We start from the raw sequence: 16,344 nt of genomic DNA on the forward strand, positions 1-16,344 counted from the left end.
GTGGAATATTACTCGGCCATAAAAAAGGATGAAATCTTGTCTTTTACAACAACATGGATGGACCTTGAGGACATTATGCTAAGTGAAATAAGTTAAAGACAAATACCGTATGATCTCACTAATATGCAAAATCTAAAAACAAAACAAAACACCAAGCTCAGAGATACACAGAAGAGAAGATTTGGTGGTTGCCAGAGGTGACGGTAGGGGATGCAGGCAAAATGGATGAAGGAAGTCAAAATGTACAAAATTTAAAACTATAAAATAATTGAGTTATGAGGCTGTAGTGCACCGCATGGTGACCATAACTAATAATGCTGTGTTGCGTATTTGAAAATGCTAAGAGAGTGCGTCTTTAAAGTTCTTAACATAAAGAAAAAATTCTGTGATTCGGTAAGGTGACAGATATTAACTAGACTTCCGGTGGTGATCATTCCGTGATCTACACAAACATTGAATCACTATGTTGTATACCTGAAACTAATATAATGATGTATGTCAATTATACCTCAATAAAAAATAAGGTGAATGTGGAAAATTGTATTTTTCTCCAAAATGTCTCTTAACTGAAATATTTGAACGATTTACTTTGTAAATGATACAAAATTCACCTACCATAAAACTCACCATCTTAAAATATACAAGTCAGTGGCTTTTAGTATATTCACAAGATTGTACACCCATCATCACTATCCAGTTCCAGAACATTCCATCACTCCATACCACACCCTGTGTATGTGTATGTGTTGGCCCCAATCCACTCCTTGTCTCCATAGATTTTCCCATTCTGAACATTTCATGAAAGTGGAATTGACAATATGTGGTCCTTTTTGTCTTAGCATGATGTTCTCAGGGTTTATCCACACTGTGGCACGTATCAGTACCTCCTCCCCTTTTGTGGCTGGGTGATGTTCCATTGTGTGGATGCACAACATTTTGTTTGCCCACTTGTTAGTTGATGAGCATTTGGGTTATTTCCACTTTTTGGTTATGAATAAAGTTACCATAAACACTAATGTACAAGTCTTTGCATAAATGTGTATTTTCAATTAATTCACTATACATCTGGAACTGGAATTGCTGGGTCACGTGGTAACCCTCTGTTTAACTTTTTAAGGAACTGCCGAACTGTTTTCCAAAGTAGTAGCACCATTTTACATTCCCACCAACAACTACTAAGTGCTCCAACTTCTCCACACCCTCACCAACACTTGTTATTTTATGTTTGTATTTATATCTTTGTTTTTATAGGCGCCATCCTGATGGGCGTGAGGTGGTGTCTCATCGTGGTTCTGGTTTGTGTGTACCTAATGACTGATGAGCTTGGGCATTTTTTATGTGCTTATTGGCCATCTGTATACTTTATCTGGAGAAATGTTATTCAGAACCTTTGCCCATTTTCTAATTAGGTTATCATTTTACTGTTCAGTTGTAAGGCCTATTTATATATTTGGGATAGTAGAATCTGGTCAGATATATGATTTGTGGATACAATTTCTCATTCTGTGGGTTTTCTTGTCAATTCTGATGGTGTTCTTTGGTGCATAGTGGTGTTTTCTTAAATAGTTTTATTGAGGTATAGTTGATATACAAAACCTGCATGTATTTAATGTAAACAGTTTGTTGAGTTTGGATATTATGGACATACTGTGAAACCCATCACTACAGTCAAGGTAATAGACATACCCATCACTTCTCTTTAATCTCATAACGCCTAGAACTCTTTCAAATGGATTTTTCTTGTACTAGATTGATCTTCCATTTCCCTTACCCTGTATTCCTTATTTAAACCTCTTTGTCTTGTTATTCTACATTCTGGAAGGTTTCCTGTTTTACTTTGCAGGCTTCTATTTTGTGCTTTTATTTTATTTTATTTTTTTTAAATGCCTGGTAACACTTGGTGTCTGTTCATAATCATGATGGATTTGGCTGATTAGGTGTCTGGTGCGGGCTCATTCTGTGGTTGTGAGCTTCTGTTTCCACATCCGGCCTCTCACTCAGCTGGCAAGGCTACTGGGGGCTCTGTGAGTGTGGGTAGGTCATGGCCACTGGCAGGCTTGAGTCTGGAGTACAGGAGCATGAAGCAGAGCCAGGCGAGCTGCTCTCCCACCCCACTCCCATCTGCCAATAACTAAAATTAGGAAGACTTTACTTAGGGTATGGTGGATTTTAGCCTGTTTGCCTCCTAGTGTAGAAATGGGTATTTTGGTGACTCTCAAGGTTATACAGCAACAAGATGTAAGTATTCATCATACGTTCCGAATTTTCATCCTCAAAACCTAAAATACTGTCATGATCAAAGGCCCCAAAGCCATCTTCAGTGCTGGAACTGGGAAGATTCTGTCCATCATGGGCATTTTTCTGCATTAGAAATGGAGTCATCATTCTCCTCTAGCCGCAACTCTATAGCCCAATTCTGAAGTCTCATGTGAACAAGTGGAATAACAAAATTTATTGTGTATGCATGTTTTATGATAGTAAAATGTCAGTCTATAACGTCAGAGAAATAATTAAAGCTCTCACTCTCAGTTGGTATGTCCGGGACTTGTTTTGGTTAAGAAAGGATCTTGGGAGAGTTGTTTTCCCGTGTTTTGCTCTTCTGCCACGAGAGGGCAGCATCGTCACTATTGTCTTTTTGAGCTTCGGGAACTGTAGTCCACAGCCCTCTGCTGGCCTCTACCTGGGCACTTCTTGAGAGCGCCACATTACAGCTCTAAGAAGGAGGCACTGGGTGCAGGGTAGTTTGAGGATATGTTTGAGGGGATGGACAGTAGGGAGGGAGGATGCTGCATATCTATCTGCTGGTAAGTATGAACTCTGTTTAAAGGTTTAAGGTGAGAGGAGGAAGATGGCTCATCTCACCCACTTGAGTAATTCTCAGTATAATTTTAAAGATAAAATGGATTTTTGCTTGTTTATTTTTTTGTTTTGCTGGCTGGCAAAAACGAGCAAGCATACTTTCTCCTCTGTTTTAGATTCACTGGGATATAATAAATTGCCTTCTTTTTCTATCCCTCTTCCTTACCCATTCTAACCTGGAAGGAGAGGTGGGGTTTCTAATAGTGTGAGGTTCCCCCTGGGGAAATCAACATTGTCAATTTTGATGACCTTCTCACCACCATGAGCCAATGAGGTGGATCGTCGAAAAACAGATGGACTGTGGTCCTCAGTTGAAGGAAGGAGTACCTAACTCCAAAGAAGAGGCTTTCTCAAGCCTGCCCAGTTCAGCAAGAATTGTTTGTTAGGATGACAGATGTGGTTTACTTTCTTACAGGTAGGCCAAGCAGAAGAATAATTAATATTTATCATTTGAAAAATATAATGAACATTTGGAAGGTCCTTCATCTACAACGTTATAGCAAAATCAAAAACATGTAAATTTTTGAACATGTTGGAGTCTTCTAAGTGTCACCGTTTTCTTCCTTTTGTCCTTCCTTCCTTCCTGTTCTCAAAATATGGGGAGATGACTGGGATATAAGCCATGTTGCATACACAAGAGGACAAGAACCTGAGCTGGCCTGTTGGTAATAGGATTACAGTAGATAAGAAGTAGGTGGGAAGAATGTGGGGGTTGAGATCTGCAGGGATTGGTGACTGATGAAATGAAGGGGCTAAGAGAACAATTTAGGTTAACACTCAAGTTAGTTATGACTTGACTTTTGGCATCTGACCTCAGAACGGTGATGACATTAATAGGATGTAGACATCAAGGAGGCAGGAAAGCTGTCTTGAGGAGTGGAGAGTGAGAGAAAACATGAAGAGTTCATTTTTAGACACATTGAATAGGATGTCTTACAGGCATTTGGAAATAGGAGTATGACATTCAGTTCAATGATCAGATGTGAGGTTATTGTTCGGGACTCATCAGAAATTGGGAACATGACTATTGTCATCAAGAGAAACATGAGACAGAATACTGGGACAAGGATGGAAATCTGGGATATGTTACCATTGATGGAGTGGAAAAGTCTGTAAAAGGGACCAAGAGTAATAAGCTGAATTATAAAAGAGAACAAGGAAAGATTAGTATCATTGTTTCTAAGACCACTGAGGCATTTTGAAGAGAATTCATGGTCAGTTAAGAAATGTACTTGACATGGGATGCCTGGGTGGCTCAGATGGTTGGGTGTTTGCCTTTGGCTCAGGTCATGATCTCTAGGTCCTGGAATCAAGCCCCACGTTGGGCTCCTGGCTGAATAGGGAGTTTGCTTCTCCCTTTCCCTCTGCTTCTCCCCCTGCTTATTCTCTCTCTGGTCTCTCTCTCTCTCTCTCAGATGAATAAATAAAATCTTAAAAAAAAATGAAATGCACTTGATATGATGAGCAACAGGTGATTTTTGGAATTGTTGAATCCCCTATTATACACCTGAAACTAATATAACACTGTATGTTAACTAACTGGAATTAAAACAAGAACTTAAAAATAAAGATAAAAAGAAAAATAAAATAAAGTTTTTAAAAAGTTTTTAAGAAAGAATTCATGGTCAGGGCGCCCGAGTGGCTCAGTGGGTTAAGCCTCTGCCTTCCGCTTAGGTCGTGATCTCAGGGTCCTGGGATCAAGCCTCGAATCAGGCTCTCTGCTCAGCAGGGAGCTTGCTTCCCCCTCTCTCTCTGCCTGCCTCTCTGCCTACTTGTGATCTCTCTCTCCCTGTCAAATAAATAAATAAAATCTTTGGAAAAAAAAAAAGAATTCATGGTCAATCGTGCCATAAGCACAGACTGTTCTAGTGACATAATGGATTGAGAGGGGTCTGTTAGATTTATCAACATGAAGATCTCCTTTGTCACCTTTCGAGGAGCAAATCTAGTAGAATATTGAGGGTGGAAGCCAAAACCAATGGGTCGAACAATGAATGGGGATGGAGAAAGAACCAGAGCATATCGATATAGGCTGGCTTATAACAATAGACATTGCCTACTTCTGATTCTGCCTGCTTCTGCAGATTCACTTCTTTGCTCCCATTTTTTTTTTTCCTGGAATGACCATCTTTTTTCTCCTTTCTCCATATTAGACAAAAGCTTTCTCCATATTTAGCCACTTTATCCTGAAGTCCTGGCTCAGTAACTTGGTCATAACAGGTACTGGGGAATAACTCCTGGATGAATGGATGAATGAATACAGGGATAGATGACTCAAGGGTGAGGCCCTACATCTGGAAGCACTAATGCAGAATGATCTTATTTGGAAGATTCTGGTTTGGGATATGACTAGATAGGAAGAAAACATGGAATTCTGGACAAGGCGGAGTCAGGTGCTAGCATCAAGAAAGGGTAAAGAAGAGAGAACACTAACATTTAATGAAGCTGGTTCCATCATATAGCCTTTAACAATAAGAACCTTGCCCAAGGTGACATGATTGCAGAGCTATGAACCCATCTGAATCAAAATCATACTGGTGAGTTTACTGTATCAGGAACCAAAGTTTGCCCTAAGTTACACAGCCACAAAACAACAACAGAAAAGCAAGATAGAATCAGGAAGCCTATGGGAGGGCTGGAGCATGTAGATGTTTGAAGAAATGTGCACAGCAAGATACGGCTGGGTTTTCAGCTGGAGATGGCTCTCTAGGTATTAATGGACACAAAATCTGCCAGGTGGATCCGACAAGCATGAGCCAGCCACAGGAAGACAGCCTTCTACTGAACCTAGCTCGCAGAGGCTGCTGTGTAAACCAGATCAACTCTTCCTAAATCCACAGCGAGGAACTACAAACTTTTGCTCATGGGAAAGCAAGCATCCTTCTTCCCCCATAAGCACATTGTCCAGCATAATCCCAAGAGTGCTTATTGGGTCATTTCTCATCCTAGCTAATGTTTGCTGAAGCTCTCTAGGTGACAGGTACTGTGCTAAGTACCTCACCTGAATCATCTTACATTGTCTTTATAGCAACCCCTGAGTTGGGTACCAATGCTGTTTGTAAAACTGCAGAGGCAAAGGCTGAGGCTTGTAACTTATCCAACATCACACAGCAAGGTTGTGACCAAGATGGAATTTGAACTCCGATCTGCTTAATACTAAAGTCTGCATTCCTAACTATCAGGTTCCCATGGGATGTGAGGGAAGGGAGTTGATTCAGATTTCTGTGGCATCCAGCCATCTCTACAATGAAGGCGGATGGGGCAGATCTTCTACCGTCTTTGCATCGGTGACTCATCCTTTTTCTGTTACTCCTCTGAGGACCAAACTCTAACTCTTTACTGTTGTTGATACCTCCAGTGCAGTTCTTAGTGGTCTTGGAGTCATTCTGTCCTTTCAGTGTGACTTTATAAATATTAATTCTGATGCCTGGGGTTTATGAAATGCTATGCCTTTTGGAGACCCCCTCCCGCCATCACCCTTCATGGAGAGATGTGTCCTACCCACCTGGCAAAATCCTCAGAACAGAGTGCTGGTATCCTCTCTAGAAGGACCTTTGTTCTGATGTTGTGTCCTCTCTAGCAGCACATGGTGACCAAATCCGCATGTTACCCAGCCCAGGGCTTGCAGATACGGGCAGGGAAAGTGATTTCCCCTGGCTGGAGAGATGAAGGGGAAATGCACATAGAAAAACGAGTCAGGGCTACCCTTTGAGTTGGTATTTCTGAAAACGCATTTCTTGGTAAGCCTTGTAATTAATCATCATACTTAAAATATTGCAACTGTTGTTCCTGCTTTGAGCTGTTGTACACATTTCATTACGAGTATGATTTTTTTTTTTGCTTTGTTTTCTTTTCACTTCTTTCAACAGGATGCGAATGGCTGACAAAACTCGACCTGACTGTAAATTTCATTGGAGAGTTGAGCAGCATTAAAACCCTAAAGCACAATATCCACCTGAAGGAGCTCTTTCTCATGGGTAACCCGTGTGCTGACTTTGACGGCTACAGGCAGTTCGTGGTGGCAACTCTTCAGCAATTAAAGGTATACTCATATTAATGATGCAGAAATCTCAGAGAAATGAAAACAAGCAACGTGTTATAATGCCTATTTATTCACAGCATTGTCAGGGAATGTGTGGTTTTAGAGAACGGAATATTCCAGAAAATCAGAACTAATCCTTCCGTTTACTGAAACTTTGAAGTTGTTTTAATGGATTTAATAAACTTTTGGAAAATAAATACATTTCTCCTTTCTCATTCAAAACACAACAGGGCTTAGCTGAACTATTTCTTGATGAATGCAAATCATAGTCATGGAGGGCGTTCATCATTACTAATAGCAAACTGAGAGCTGAGAGTTTTTGAGGTGATGAGCTGTATACCTTTGTATTGCGTTGTCTTAAACTACTGTGCTTCTACAACTTTTTTGCATTGATTTCCCTTAGCTCACTCTCTGTGCTAGTGGTTCTCAGACTTTGCTACTCTTTGGAATTCTTGGGTGGTGTTTGCTGAGCCACACCCCAGAGTTTCTGATTCATTGGTCTGATGTAACACCCAGGATTTTCCGTTTCTAACATACTTTCCACTGGCACTGATGCTGCTGGTCCAGGGAGGTCCAGGGACCTCATTAGAGAGCCTTTGCTCTATGTGTTAACCTGTTATGCCGTATCTCCCCTCACCTAATGTTTCTGAAGCCTGGGGAAAAACAGGTGGTTTCTAGAGAAATCATGTACCTGATTATATTCAACTAGTAATGCGAATTTTCATGTAATTCCAAGAGTTTCTGACCTGCATGCAGTCCCATGCTTCTGCAAGGAAATGCAAGAATGCATTGGCTTCGTGATAGGCATTTTCTTTTATTCTCAGAGGACGTTTGGTTTTAGACTGCTGTGTTCTGCATAGACGAGGTTGATGGATTTATGGAACACGTTTCTTCTAATGTAATTTTTTTTTTTTTGATTAAGAGAATGAGTGACTCAGGTAATTGAATCTGGAATATATATTTAGAATAAAATGATATATTAGCTCAAGCATAACCCAAGCGGATCATCACTATATGCTGACGTACTAAAAACATGAATGATGAGAACAGAATATCATAGAAATGGATCCTGTAGCATACTACTGTGAGCCACTTCCCTGGAAGCGTGCAGGGGCCCCTGTTGCCGCTGTGCATTCAGGCTGGAAGCTGTGACAGCTCTTGGCCAGGTCCCTGAAACCTGAAGCCCATGTGAGTCCTTATATCCAAAATGGACTGCAAATTGTTTTTCCAAATATCAAGACATTATAATTTTGATGTATAATTTCACTGATCCTGATTAATTTTTTAAAATTTGTGTTTTACCCAATCTTTGTATGATTTTCCTTTTGTATTTGTTTCCTACCGTTGTGGTACTGAATTGCCATAAACATAGTAGCTTAAAACAACACAAATTTGTGCTCTTACCATTCTGGAGTCAGATGTCTAAAATTAAGGTGTTGGCAGGGCTGTGTTCCTCCTGCTGACCTCAGGGGAGAATTCATTTCCCTGCATTTTGAGCTTCTAAGAGTGTCTACTTTTTTGAGCTCATAGCCCCTACCTTTATCTACAAAGCCAACTGTGTATGTCTTTTAAGCTCTCCCTGACTCTGACCCTGACTCTTTCTTCCTGATCTCCTTCTTTCCCTTATAAGGACACTTGTGATTACACTGGGCCCATCCAGATAATTATTCTAATATTTCAGCTTGGAAAATCACCATAAAAACTCCCGATATAAATAATGACTGTAACAGTTAACAGTATAGTGTGTGCGATTTTGTTGTTAAGGCCTTTTTTGTAGAGCGCATTTGCGAAGTGTCACTGTTACACTTGGAGCTGTGGTTTGACTTGAGGATTTGGCGTTGTTCATATAGTGCCAAGTTATAAAATCAATATATTTTGAGAGCTTGTCATTAATAATTGGTTTCAACAGAAGACGTACCTACTATTTTACCAGTAAAGACACTTTGTAACTCTGTTAATTGAACTAAATAAATGATTTTGATCAAAGTTCCTGATGGTTCCCATTAATTACTGTGCTTATCACTATGGTATACTACTTATTGTTTCTAAATTCACAATATTCCAATCAAAGTCAACTTGGGGCTGATTCAAATTGTGACTTTTGAATAATTGTACCATGTTGATTGTTTTTTATTCAAGTGGTTGGATGGTAAGGAAATAGAGCGATCAGAAAGGATTCAGGCATTGCAGAATTTTCCAGTAATTGAACAACAAATCAGAGAGCAAGAGAAAGCTTACTGCCTCAAAAGAGCCAAAGACAAGGAAGAGGCTCAGAGGAACCTGCGGGAAGAGGAGGAAAATGAAGCGAAGGGGAGAAGTTACCCCAGCTTTGAGGGACAGAGGTATGCAGACATCAGTGCTACTTTACACGCAGCTGAAGTACGAGAGCTTACTTCTCCTCAACTTTGGTTAAAAGCAGCAAACACTTCTCACTTCCCAAAGTGTTCACGGTATCATATTTCAGATGACTGATTTGAAGAGTAAATTGTGATGTGAATTTTGGAGGAAAGAGTGGGAAAGTCTCATTGTTTGGGTCAATTCTCTGAGGTTTTCCTTCCTTATGAAAAAAATGCCTTTCCAAGCTGGCAAATTTAATTTGCATTTAAAATTATCCTTCAGACAAATCTCTATAAGATGTACAGGAAAGATGAATGAACAGGTGTACTTTGATTTATAATAGTGGGGATATTTTAGAAAAGTTAAATGTAAGTCACATTATTATAAGTCAAATAATTTTGATTGCATCATAAAATATTCTGTTTTGTGAATTATATAATGAATACGTTTTAATGTGATTAATAATCCTCTAAATTGGTCTTTTATACAAGCATGAATTTTTCACACTCATTTATTTTAAATGAATTGCAGCTATAGTCAGTTGATTTGATTCCATATAGTGAAAGCTTTAAATATTTTGAAAACAGAATCTCTTAATCTTAGAAAATTATAAGATTTTTTTTTTAAAGATTTTATTCATTTATTTGACAGACAGAAATCACAAGTAGGCAGAGAGGCAGGCAGAGAGAGAGGAAGGGAAGCAGGCTCCCCGCTGAACAGAGAACCAGACGTGGGACTCGATCCCAGGACCCTGGGATCATGACCTGGGCCAAAGGCAGAGGCTTAACCCACCAAGCCACCCAGCCGCCCCAATTATAAGATATTTGAGGCATACATAAATGTTTTGAAAATTAATAGACACTATTTTATAGATTTAATAAAGATTTAATAAATATCAATAGTTTACATGTTTGCTTTGGATCTTTTTAAAAATAAGAAATAAAATATCCCCGAGAGTCTATACTGTTTTCCTTTCATCTTCAGTGGGTCTGCCATCCTGAAAGTTAAGTGCATATGTGGTATATGTGATCCCATCCGTATATATATTTGAAATGTATTTACAATGTAATTATGCTTCCTTGAACAAGAGTGGCTGTGTGTATTTTTTTTTTTTTTTTTTAGTGTAAACCAATATCTTTCTACAGCTTTGCTCTTCCTTCAGTGTTACGTGTTTGAAATTTTTGCATAGAAAGACAGGTAGAGCTATTGATTCATTCTAACTGGGGAATAACATTCTGCTGGATGAATAACTCACAGTTTATCCCCGATGGTGATGTTCAAAATATCTGACAGCTGGTGACTCATTGGCCCTGCTGGATCAGAATGTGCACTGGCTCTCGCTGCCTGCATGGCCCTCCTGGTGGAACTCAGCAGGAGATCAGCCCCGGCCAGCCATCCCTCATCCGATGGTCATTTAGATTGTTTCTCTGCTTTCATTTCCTTCTGACAATGTTGCACATGTCTCCTCCTGCAGGTATGAAAGTTTCTCTAGCGTGTTCAGCAGAGAAGTTTCCACATCCTCAATTAGGAACTTTTTTCCCCACTGTATATTCATTGCCCAATTTTCTTGTTTGTTTTTAATTTTTTTAATTCATTTGACACACACAGAGAGAGAGAACAAGCATAGGGAGCAGCAGGTAGAGGGAGAGGGAGAAGCAGGCTCCCCACTGAGCAAAGATCCTGATTCGTGACTTATCCCAGGACCCTGGAATCATGACCTGAGCGGAAGGCAGCTGCTTAACTGACTGGGCCACCCAGGCGCCCCTCATTGCCCAATTTTCTAAACAGCATTAATTTATACGCCTATAGCAACAGTATAGGAGAGTTCCTAATCCTTGCCAACACTAGATAATATGATGTTTTAAAACACAGACCAATCGTGTTGGTTGTTAAATACCACTTAATATTTTATTTAACTTGCATTCCTAAAATTATTAGTGAGTTTCTGTATCTTAGATGTCTGCTTCTGTTTTTATTGGCTATCCATAGTTGTTCTCTTCAGGTCCTCTGCCTATTTTAAGTAAGTTGTAAGGTTTTTTCCTTATTGATTTGTAGTTCTTTTATATTCTAGGTGCAAATTCTTTAGCAGTTATGTGTTTTGCAAATATCTTCTTTCCGCCTTCGAATTATCTTTAATTTTTTTTTAAAGATTTTATTTATTTGACAGAGAGAGAGATCACAAGTAGGCAGAGAGGCAGGCAGAGAGAGAGGGGGAAGCAAGCTCCCTATCTTTAATTTTTATAAGTGCTTCTGTTTTATAGAATTCAAAAATAGTAATGTAGTTGTTTATTTTTGTATTTTTTGGACTCGTTTGTGGAAATTTTTCATTACTCCAGTGTCTTATCTGTCTATGGGGAATTAACCTTTGACTACAGTGTGGGGTAGGGTACCAGTTGTTTCCCATCTGGGTAGCCAGTTGTCTGCGCCATTACAAAGATGCTATTCTTCTGATCTGTAACACCACCCTTACCATGTACCCTCTACTTGTGTACTCATGGGTCCATTTCTGGGCTCCCTAGACTACATCATGGATGCACCTTCACATGGTTTTAATATCTGTAGATTTATGGTAAATCTTGATATTTGGTAGGAGGTATTCCCATTTTTCAAATTAATCTCAGCTGTTCTTAGCTCTTTGGTTTTCTGTAAGTTTAGAATCTGCTATTCAAATTCCCTAAAAATCCCTAGTGTAATTTTGATTGAAATTGCATTTAATTTATATGTTAATTAAGGGAAAGTTGACATCTTCCTGACTTTGATCCTTCCTTGCTGAACTTTGGAATAGCTTTCTCTGTTTATTTAGACCTTCTTCTGAGTCCTTCAATAAGGTTTTGTAATTTTCTCCATAGAGGTTTTACACCATTTTTATTAGATTTATTTCCAAGTATCTTGTAGATGGGATTTTTTTTTTTAAAGATTTTTTTTATTTATTTGACAGACAGAGATCACAAGTAGGCAGAGAGGCAGGCAGAGAGAGAGGAAGGGAAGCAGGCTCCCTGCTGAGCAGAGAGCCCGATGCGGGGCTCCATCCCAGGACCCTGAGATCATGACCTGAGCCGAAGGCAGAGGCTTTAACCCACTGAGCCACCCAGGCGCCCCTGTAGATGGGATTTTAAAATACTCTTGTAATTGATTCTTGCTGTTGTATAAAGAGACAAATGATTTTTGTATACTGATACTGTATTAAGCAATCTTGCTGACCTTTTTAAAAATATGTGGTATTAGTCTGTAGGTGATCCTGTGTTTTCTATATAGAAGAACACGCTTTTTTTTTTTTTTTTCAATAAATGGCAACTTTAAAAAAGGTTCCAATCCTTATCCCTCTGCTTTTTTATTTTCTTTATGATGCCTGCTAAGGCCTCCAGTATAGAATGCAATAGCCACAATAAGAGTGAGAATCTGTCTATTTCTGACTGGAAAAAGAATCTTTCCAATTTCTCATCATAAGTAAGGTGTTCACTGTGAGGTTTTGGCAGAGTTAAGTAGGTGCCCTTTGATTACAAATTGATGAAGATCTGTTATCACAGATCCTGGATCTTACGAAGTACTTTTTTGGCCTCTTTTGAGATAGCCATGTTTATCTGTTAATGTGTTGACTCACATTAATAAATTTTCCAATATTAAGCCATCCTTGAATTTCCAGAATAAATTCATTTTTGCCCATGGCATATTTTTAATAGATTTCTGCATTCATTTTGCTAATATTTTACTTATAATATTTAAAACTATGTTCATAGTGAGTTTATGCTGTAATATTCTTTTTTCATTGTATTTTCCCCAGTGTTTTGCATCAAAGTTATAATAGGCACATAAGATGTGTTGGGGGTCATTTCTTCTTCTTGGTTTATACAAGTTCACAGATGTTTAAAATGATCTGTTGCTTGTGTTGAGTAGAAGCCTACAGCCGGGGTTCTTGCAGGTGTCTACTTGCTTCCCCACAGGACTGACTGGCTCGTCCTTCAGCCACTGCTCCTCTGACTGCATTCTGCCTATTTGGACAGAAACCCAGAGGTTCTGGAGGAAGGTCATCAAGATAGTGAATCATTGGCCTAGTCAGAGAGGAGTAGGGGGCTACTCCACTTTCGAGACTGTAAGAAGAAACGCCATAAAGATGCCAGGGCTGCAAGAAGGGAGACAAGCATCTCATCCCTTGACTAGTTTCTAGCCTCGAGAGAACTGAAGAGATGAGTTTTGTCCTGGAATAGTCTAGAGCGGAAGGATCAAGAAAGTGGGCATTAATGGCTTCAGTTTATACTCCAAGCATCTGTCATGACAAGGGTTTGTGACTATCCCATGGGCCAAGTACATACAGTGGGAGAAACTGTACTTGAACTGTCTTTGAAGGGCTGCTGTCCAAGAGAGTGGTAGGATTGAGAGTGTGGGGTGGATGGTCAGTGGCAGAAGCTGAGGCGTTGTCACACATGACCAGCTGGATAGGGAATATGAACTTGGAAGGCTATTATAATGTCTCCAAGAACCAATATATGTACTTACAAGAGAAGGTCAGTAAGTGAACATCAGCCCTGGAGAGGGAGCCAGTAACCAAGGTCTAAGAGCATCTGTCTCAGAAGAGGTATTTGCCTCCTTCTCCCTATCTGTTGTCCCAGGACCAAATTTCTGAAGTCAGGGGGACCTGAAGAAGCCAGTGAGGTGGGAAACAAGGGGAAGGAGTAGATGAGCAATGATGGGTTGGAGTAGCCTATGCCCCTTTCCCCATGCATATGCCAGTCATGAGCTGGGTGAGGGGAGGAGTTTGGAGAGGTAGGGGAAGGGCTTCAGTTAGAATGTAAGTAAAGTTTTATTTAAACTGGAGGCCTTTAATACCTTTAGCTGAGATGGGACTGTTCTTGGGAGGGACTTCAGGCTGTGGGATGTGCTCGGGAGTGGGAAGAGAGTTCTGAGGGCACAGCTTTGAAGGAAGTGGCTGAAGAGCACATTGTTTGTTCGTATCCTAATGAGCTCAGTCTGCTTCATCACCCAGCTGTGTGCATTTATATGCATTTTGCTTTTGAAGACTTGAGTTCTTTAGCTGATATTTCTATAGTTTTCCTTAAGTGCAATTATTTTTATGTTTACTATTTTATTTTACATTGCAAAAGATAAAAGTGAACCAATTAGTCACTTTCCAGCAAAAACAAATTCTTTTAACTGAAAATGGAATCAATTATTTCAGTGATGATTACCTAGAATGTTGAAGAATATTATAGATCCCCTTAATAGATTGGCTTTTCAACACCATAAAGAACTATAGCTATATGGCAAAGCATTTGTTTTCAGCAATTTGCATGATTTTGCTTATTAAACTATCTAGTTACATTTTGTAATATGTAACAAAGTGTAAGCAGACTCTTAGTCTGTGTTCTGTTTATACTGTTTAAATTTCACATTCTAGTGTTTTTGGTCCATCTCTTCAAATGGTATTTTATCTGAAGGTCAACTAAATGAGCCTTTGATGTCATCTCATTTTTCTACCAACAATAAAATGTAACATTTATGAGTACTTAATGTTTGCCATACTTGGTGCTGAAGGCTTCGTGTGGATTTTTCATGTAATGTCATTTTGAAACCGAGTATATGTTGCAGGGCAAGGTGAGGGGAGAGAATCTCTCAGTGTTTACTGTTTGACTGGTGTCATTTTTCTTCTGCTGGAGTAGCATCTCCTGAAAATAGTGTCATTGTCTGTGCCTGGCACACAGAAGGTGCTCGATAAATATTTCTTGAATCCACACTGAATGAATGCCATATGCCCCATTTGATGTCACATAGAGACATCGTTTAACTCTCTGACAATCCACAGAACGTGAATAAAAAAGAGAACACAGCACTGTTACCATCTAAAGCTATGACATCAGAAGTGATCCATAAAAGGCCATACCACGGAAGAGCCTAGATATCTCACTAGGCAATTTTGGAGATAGAGGATCAATAAAGAACCTGGACATAATCTGATCTAATTTGCCTGTTGGAAAGATTTCTCTGAGAGCAGTGTGGAGGATGGAACTGAGGAGTGCCAGAATGGAGGTGGGGTCATTGGGAAGGCCCAGTGGTCCCTGAGTTTGTCTGATCATCAGAGCCTCTTGCAAAATATCATAAAACACAGATTTCTGGGCCCAATCCCGCATCTATTGAGTAGAATTTCTGGTGGGAGTCTAGATATCTGTGCTCTTCATGAGGCTCCCCAGGTGACTCACGTCAGCCAGGCCTGGGAGCCCTTCTGTCTGATCACTGCAGTGTGACACGTGTTGGATGATAAGGGCTTACCCCATTTGGGGCAGTACCTTTGTCTTCCTTGGCTTACATAGGCACTCTTTCAGAGATGTTTTGTCATTCAAAGGTAAGAAGATAACTTATGAAAAATGTGTAAGAGATTTAAGGGGCAGTATTGAGCACAAAACTCCGTGATACCCAGTATTGGTCTTACATGCTCTGGATCTATTTGTTCTTCCCTAGCCCATTTTCAGTAGAGAGCAACTGCCATGTCCAGGCGCCAGAAGGACAAGAAGGGGAATGCAACCAAAAAAAGTCCAAGGACAGTGAAGATGACCTGGAATTCTGGAACAAGCCCTCTTTGTTTACTCCTGAATCTCGATTGGAAACACTTAGGCATATGGAAAAACAGCGGAAAGACCAAGAAAAATTAAGGTATTTAATTTTTTCCTATCATTGGGAGAGATGCAGTGCTCTCCAACGGATTATATTTTCATGACGGCACATGATTTTACTCCTTAACTGCATTCAATCTTTGCTAGCCATCACACATTCACTTTGCTTCCAAGTTAAGCTCCCTGTTGCATTGTATCTACTAACATTTGTTAATATCAGACTCCCTTCCTTAGGATGTCATGAATGATGGCATTTTAGGTCGTTTTGTTTGGATGTCTTTAATTTTTTAACAACTTTCAGTGAATCAAATACAAGTATGGCCTGGGTTAGAGATAATGATTATCACACCACCGAGAAAAAGGGCAGTTTGTGGAGTAAGTTCCTTTGCATCTTATAATTTGCAAAATTAGAAATTTGTTTCACTGGGCATTCTATTTTCCTCATACAACTCTCTTAGGCACTCCACAGTATGCTTTCACTTCTGAATTGTTTAGATATAGCTT

At 39.6% G+C, this 16,344-nt stretch overlaps 1 protein-coding gene across 2 annotated transcripts in view; it reads left to right on the forward strand.

The window, feature by feature from the left end:
- Nucleotides 1-16,344, forward strand: part of LOC111146711 (leucine rich repeat containing 6) — a 73,616-nt gene that overhangs the window by 14,825 nt on the left and 42,447 nt on the right. Inside the window, exons 4-6 of one of the 2 annotated variants that reach the window (XM_022502380.1) lie at nt 6,729-6,901; nt 9,041-9,243; nt 15,689-15,880. In XM_022502380.1, coding sequence (XP_022358088.1) covers nt 6,729-6,901; nt 9,041-9,243; nt 15,689-15,880 — 568 coding nt within the window. Of the gene's footprint in view, nt 1-6,728; nt 6,902-9,040; nt 9,281-15,688; nt 15,881-16,344 lie in introns of both variants that reach the window. The other variant, XM_022502379.1, reaches the window with a different exon arrangement.

Source organism: Enhydra lutris, unplaced genomic scaffold, assembly GCF_002288905.1.
Source record: "Enhydra lutris kenyoni isolate GAN:26980312 unplaced genomic scaffold, ASM228890v2 scaffoldscaffold14, whole genome shotgun sequence".
In the NCBI taxonomy this organism is placed as follows: Eukaryota; Metazoa; Chordata; class Mammalia; order Carnivora; family Mustelidae; genus Enhydra; species Enhydra lutris.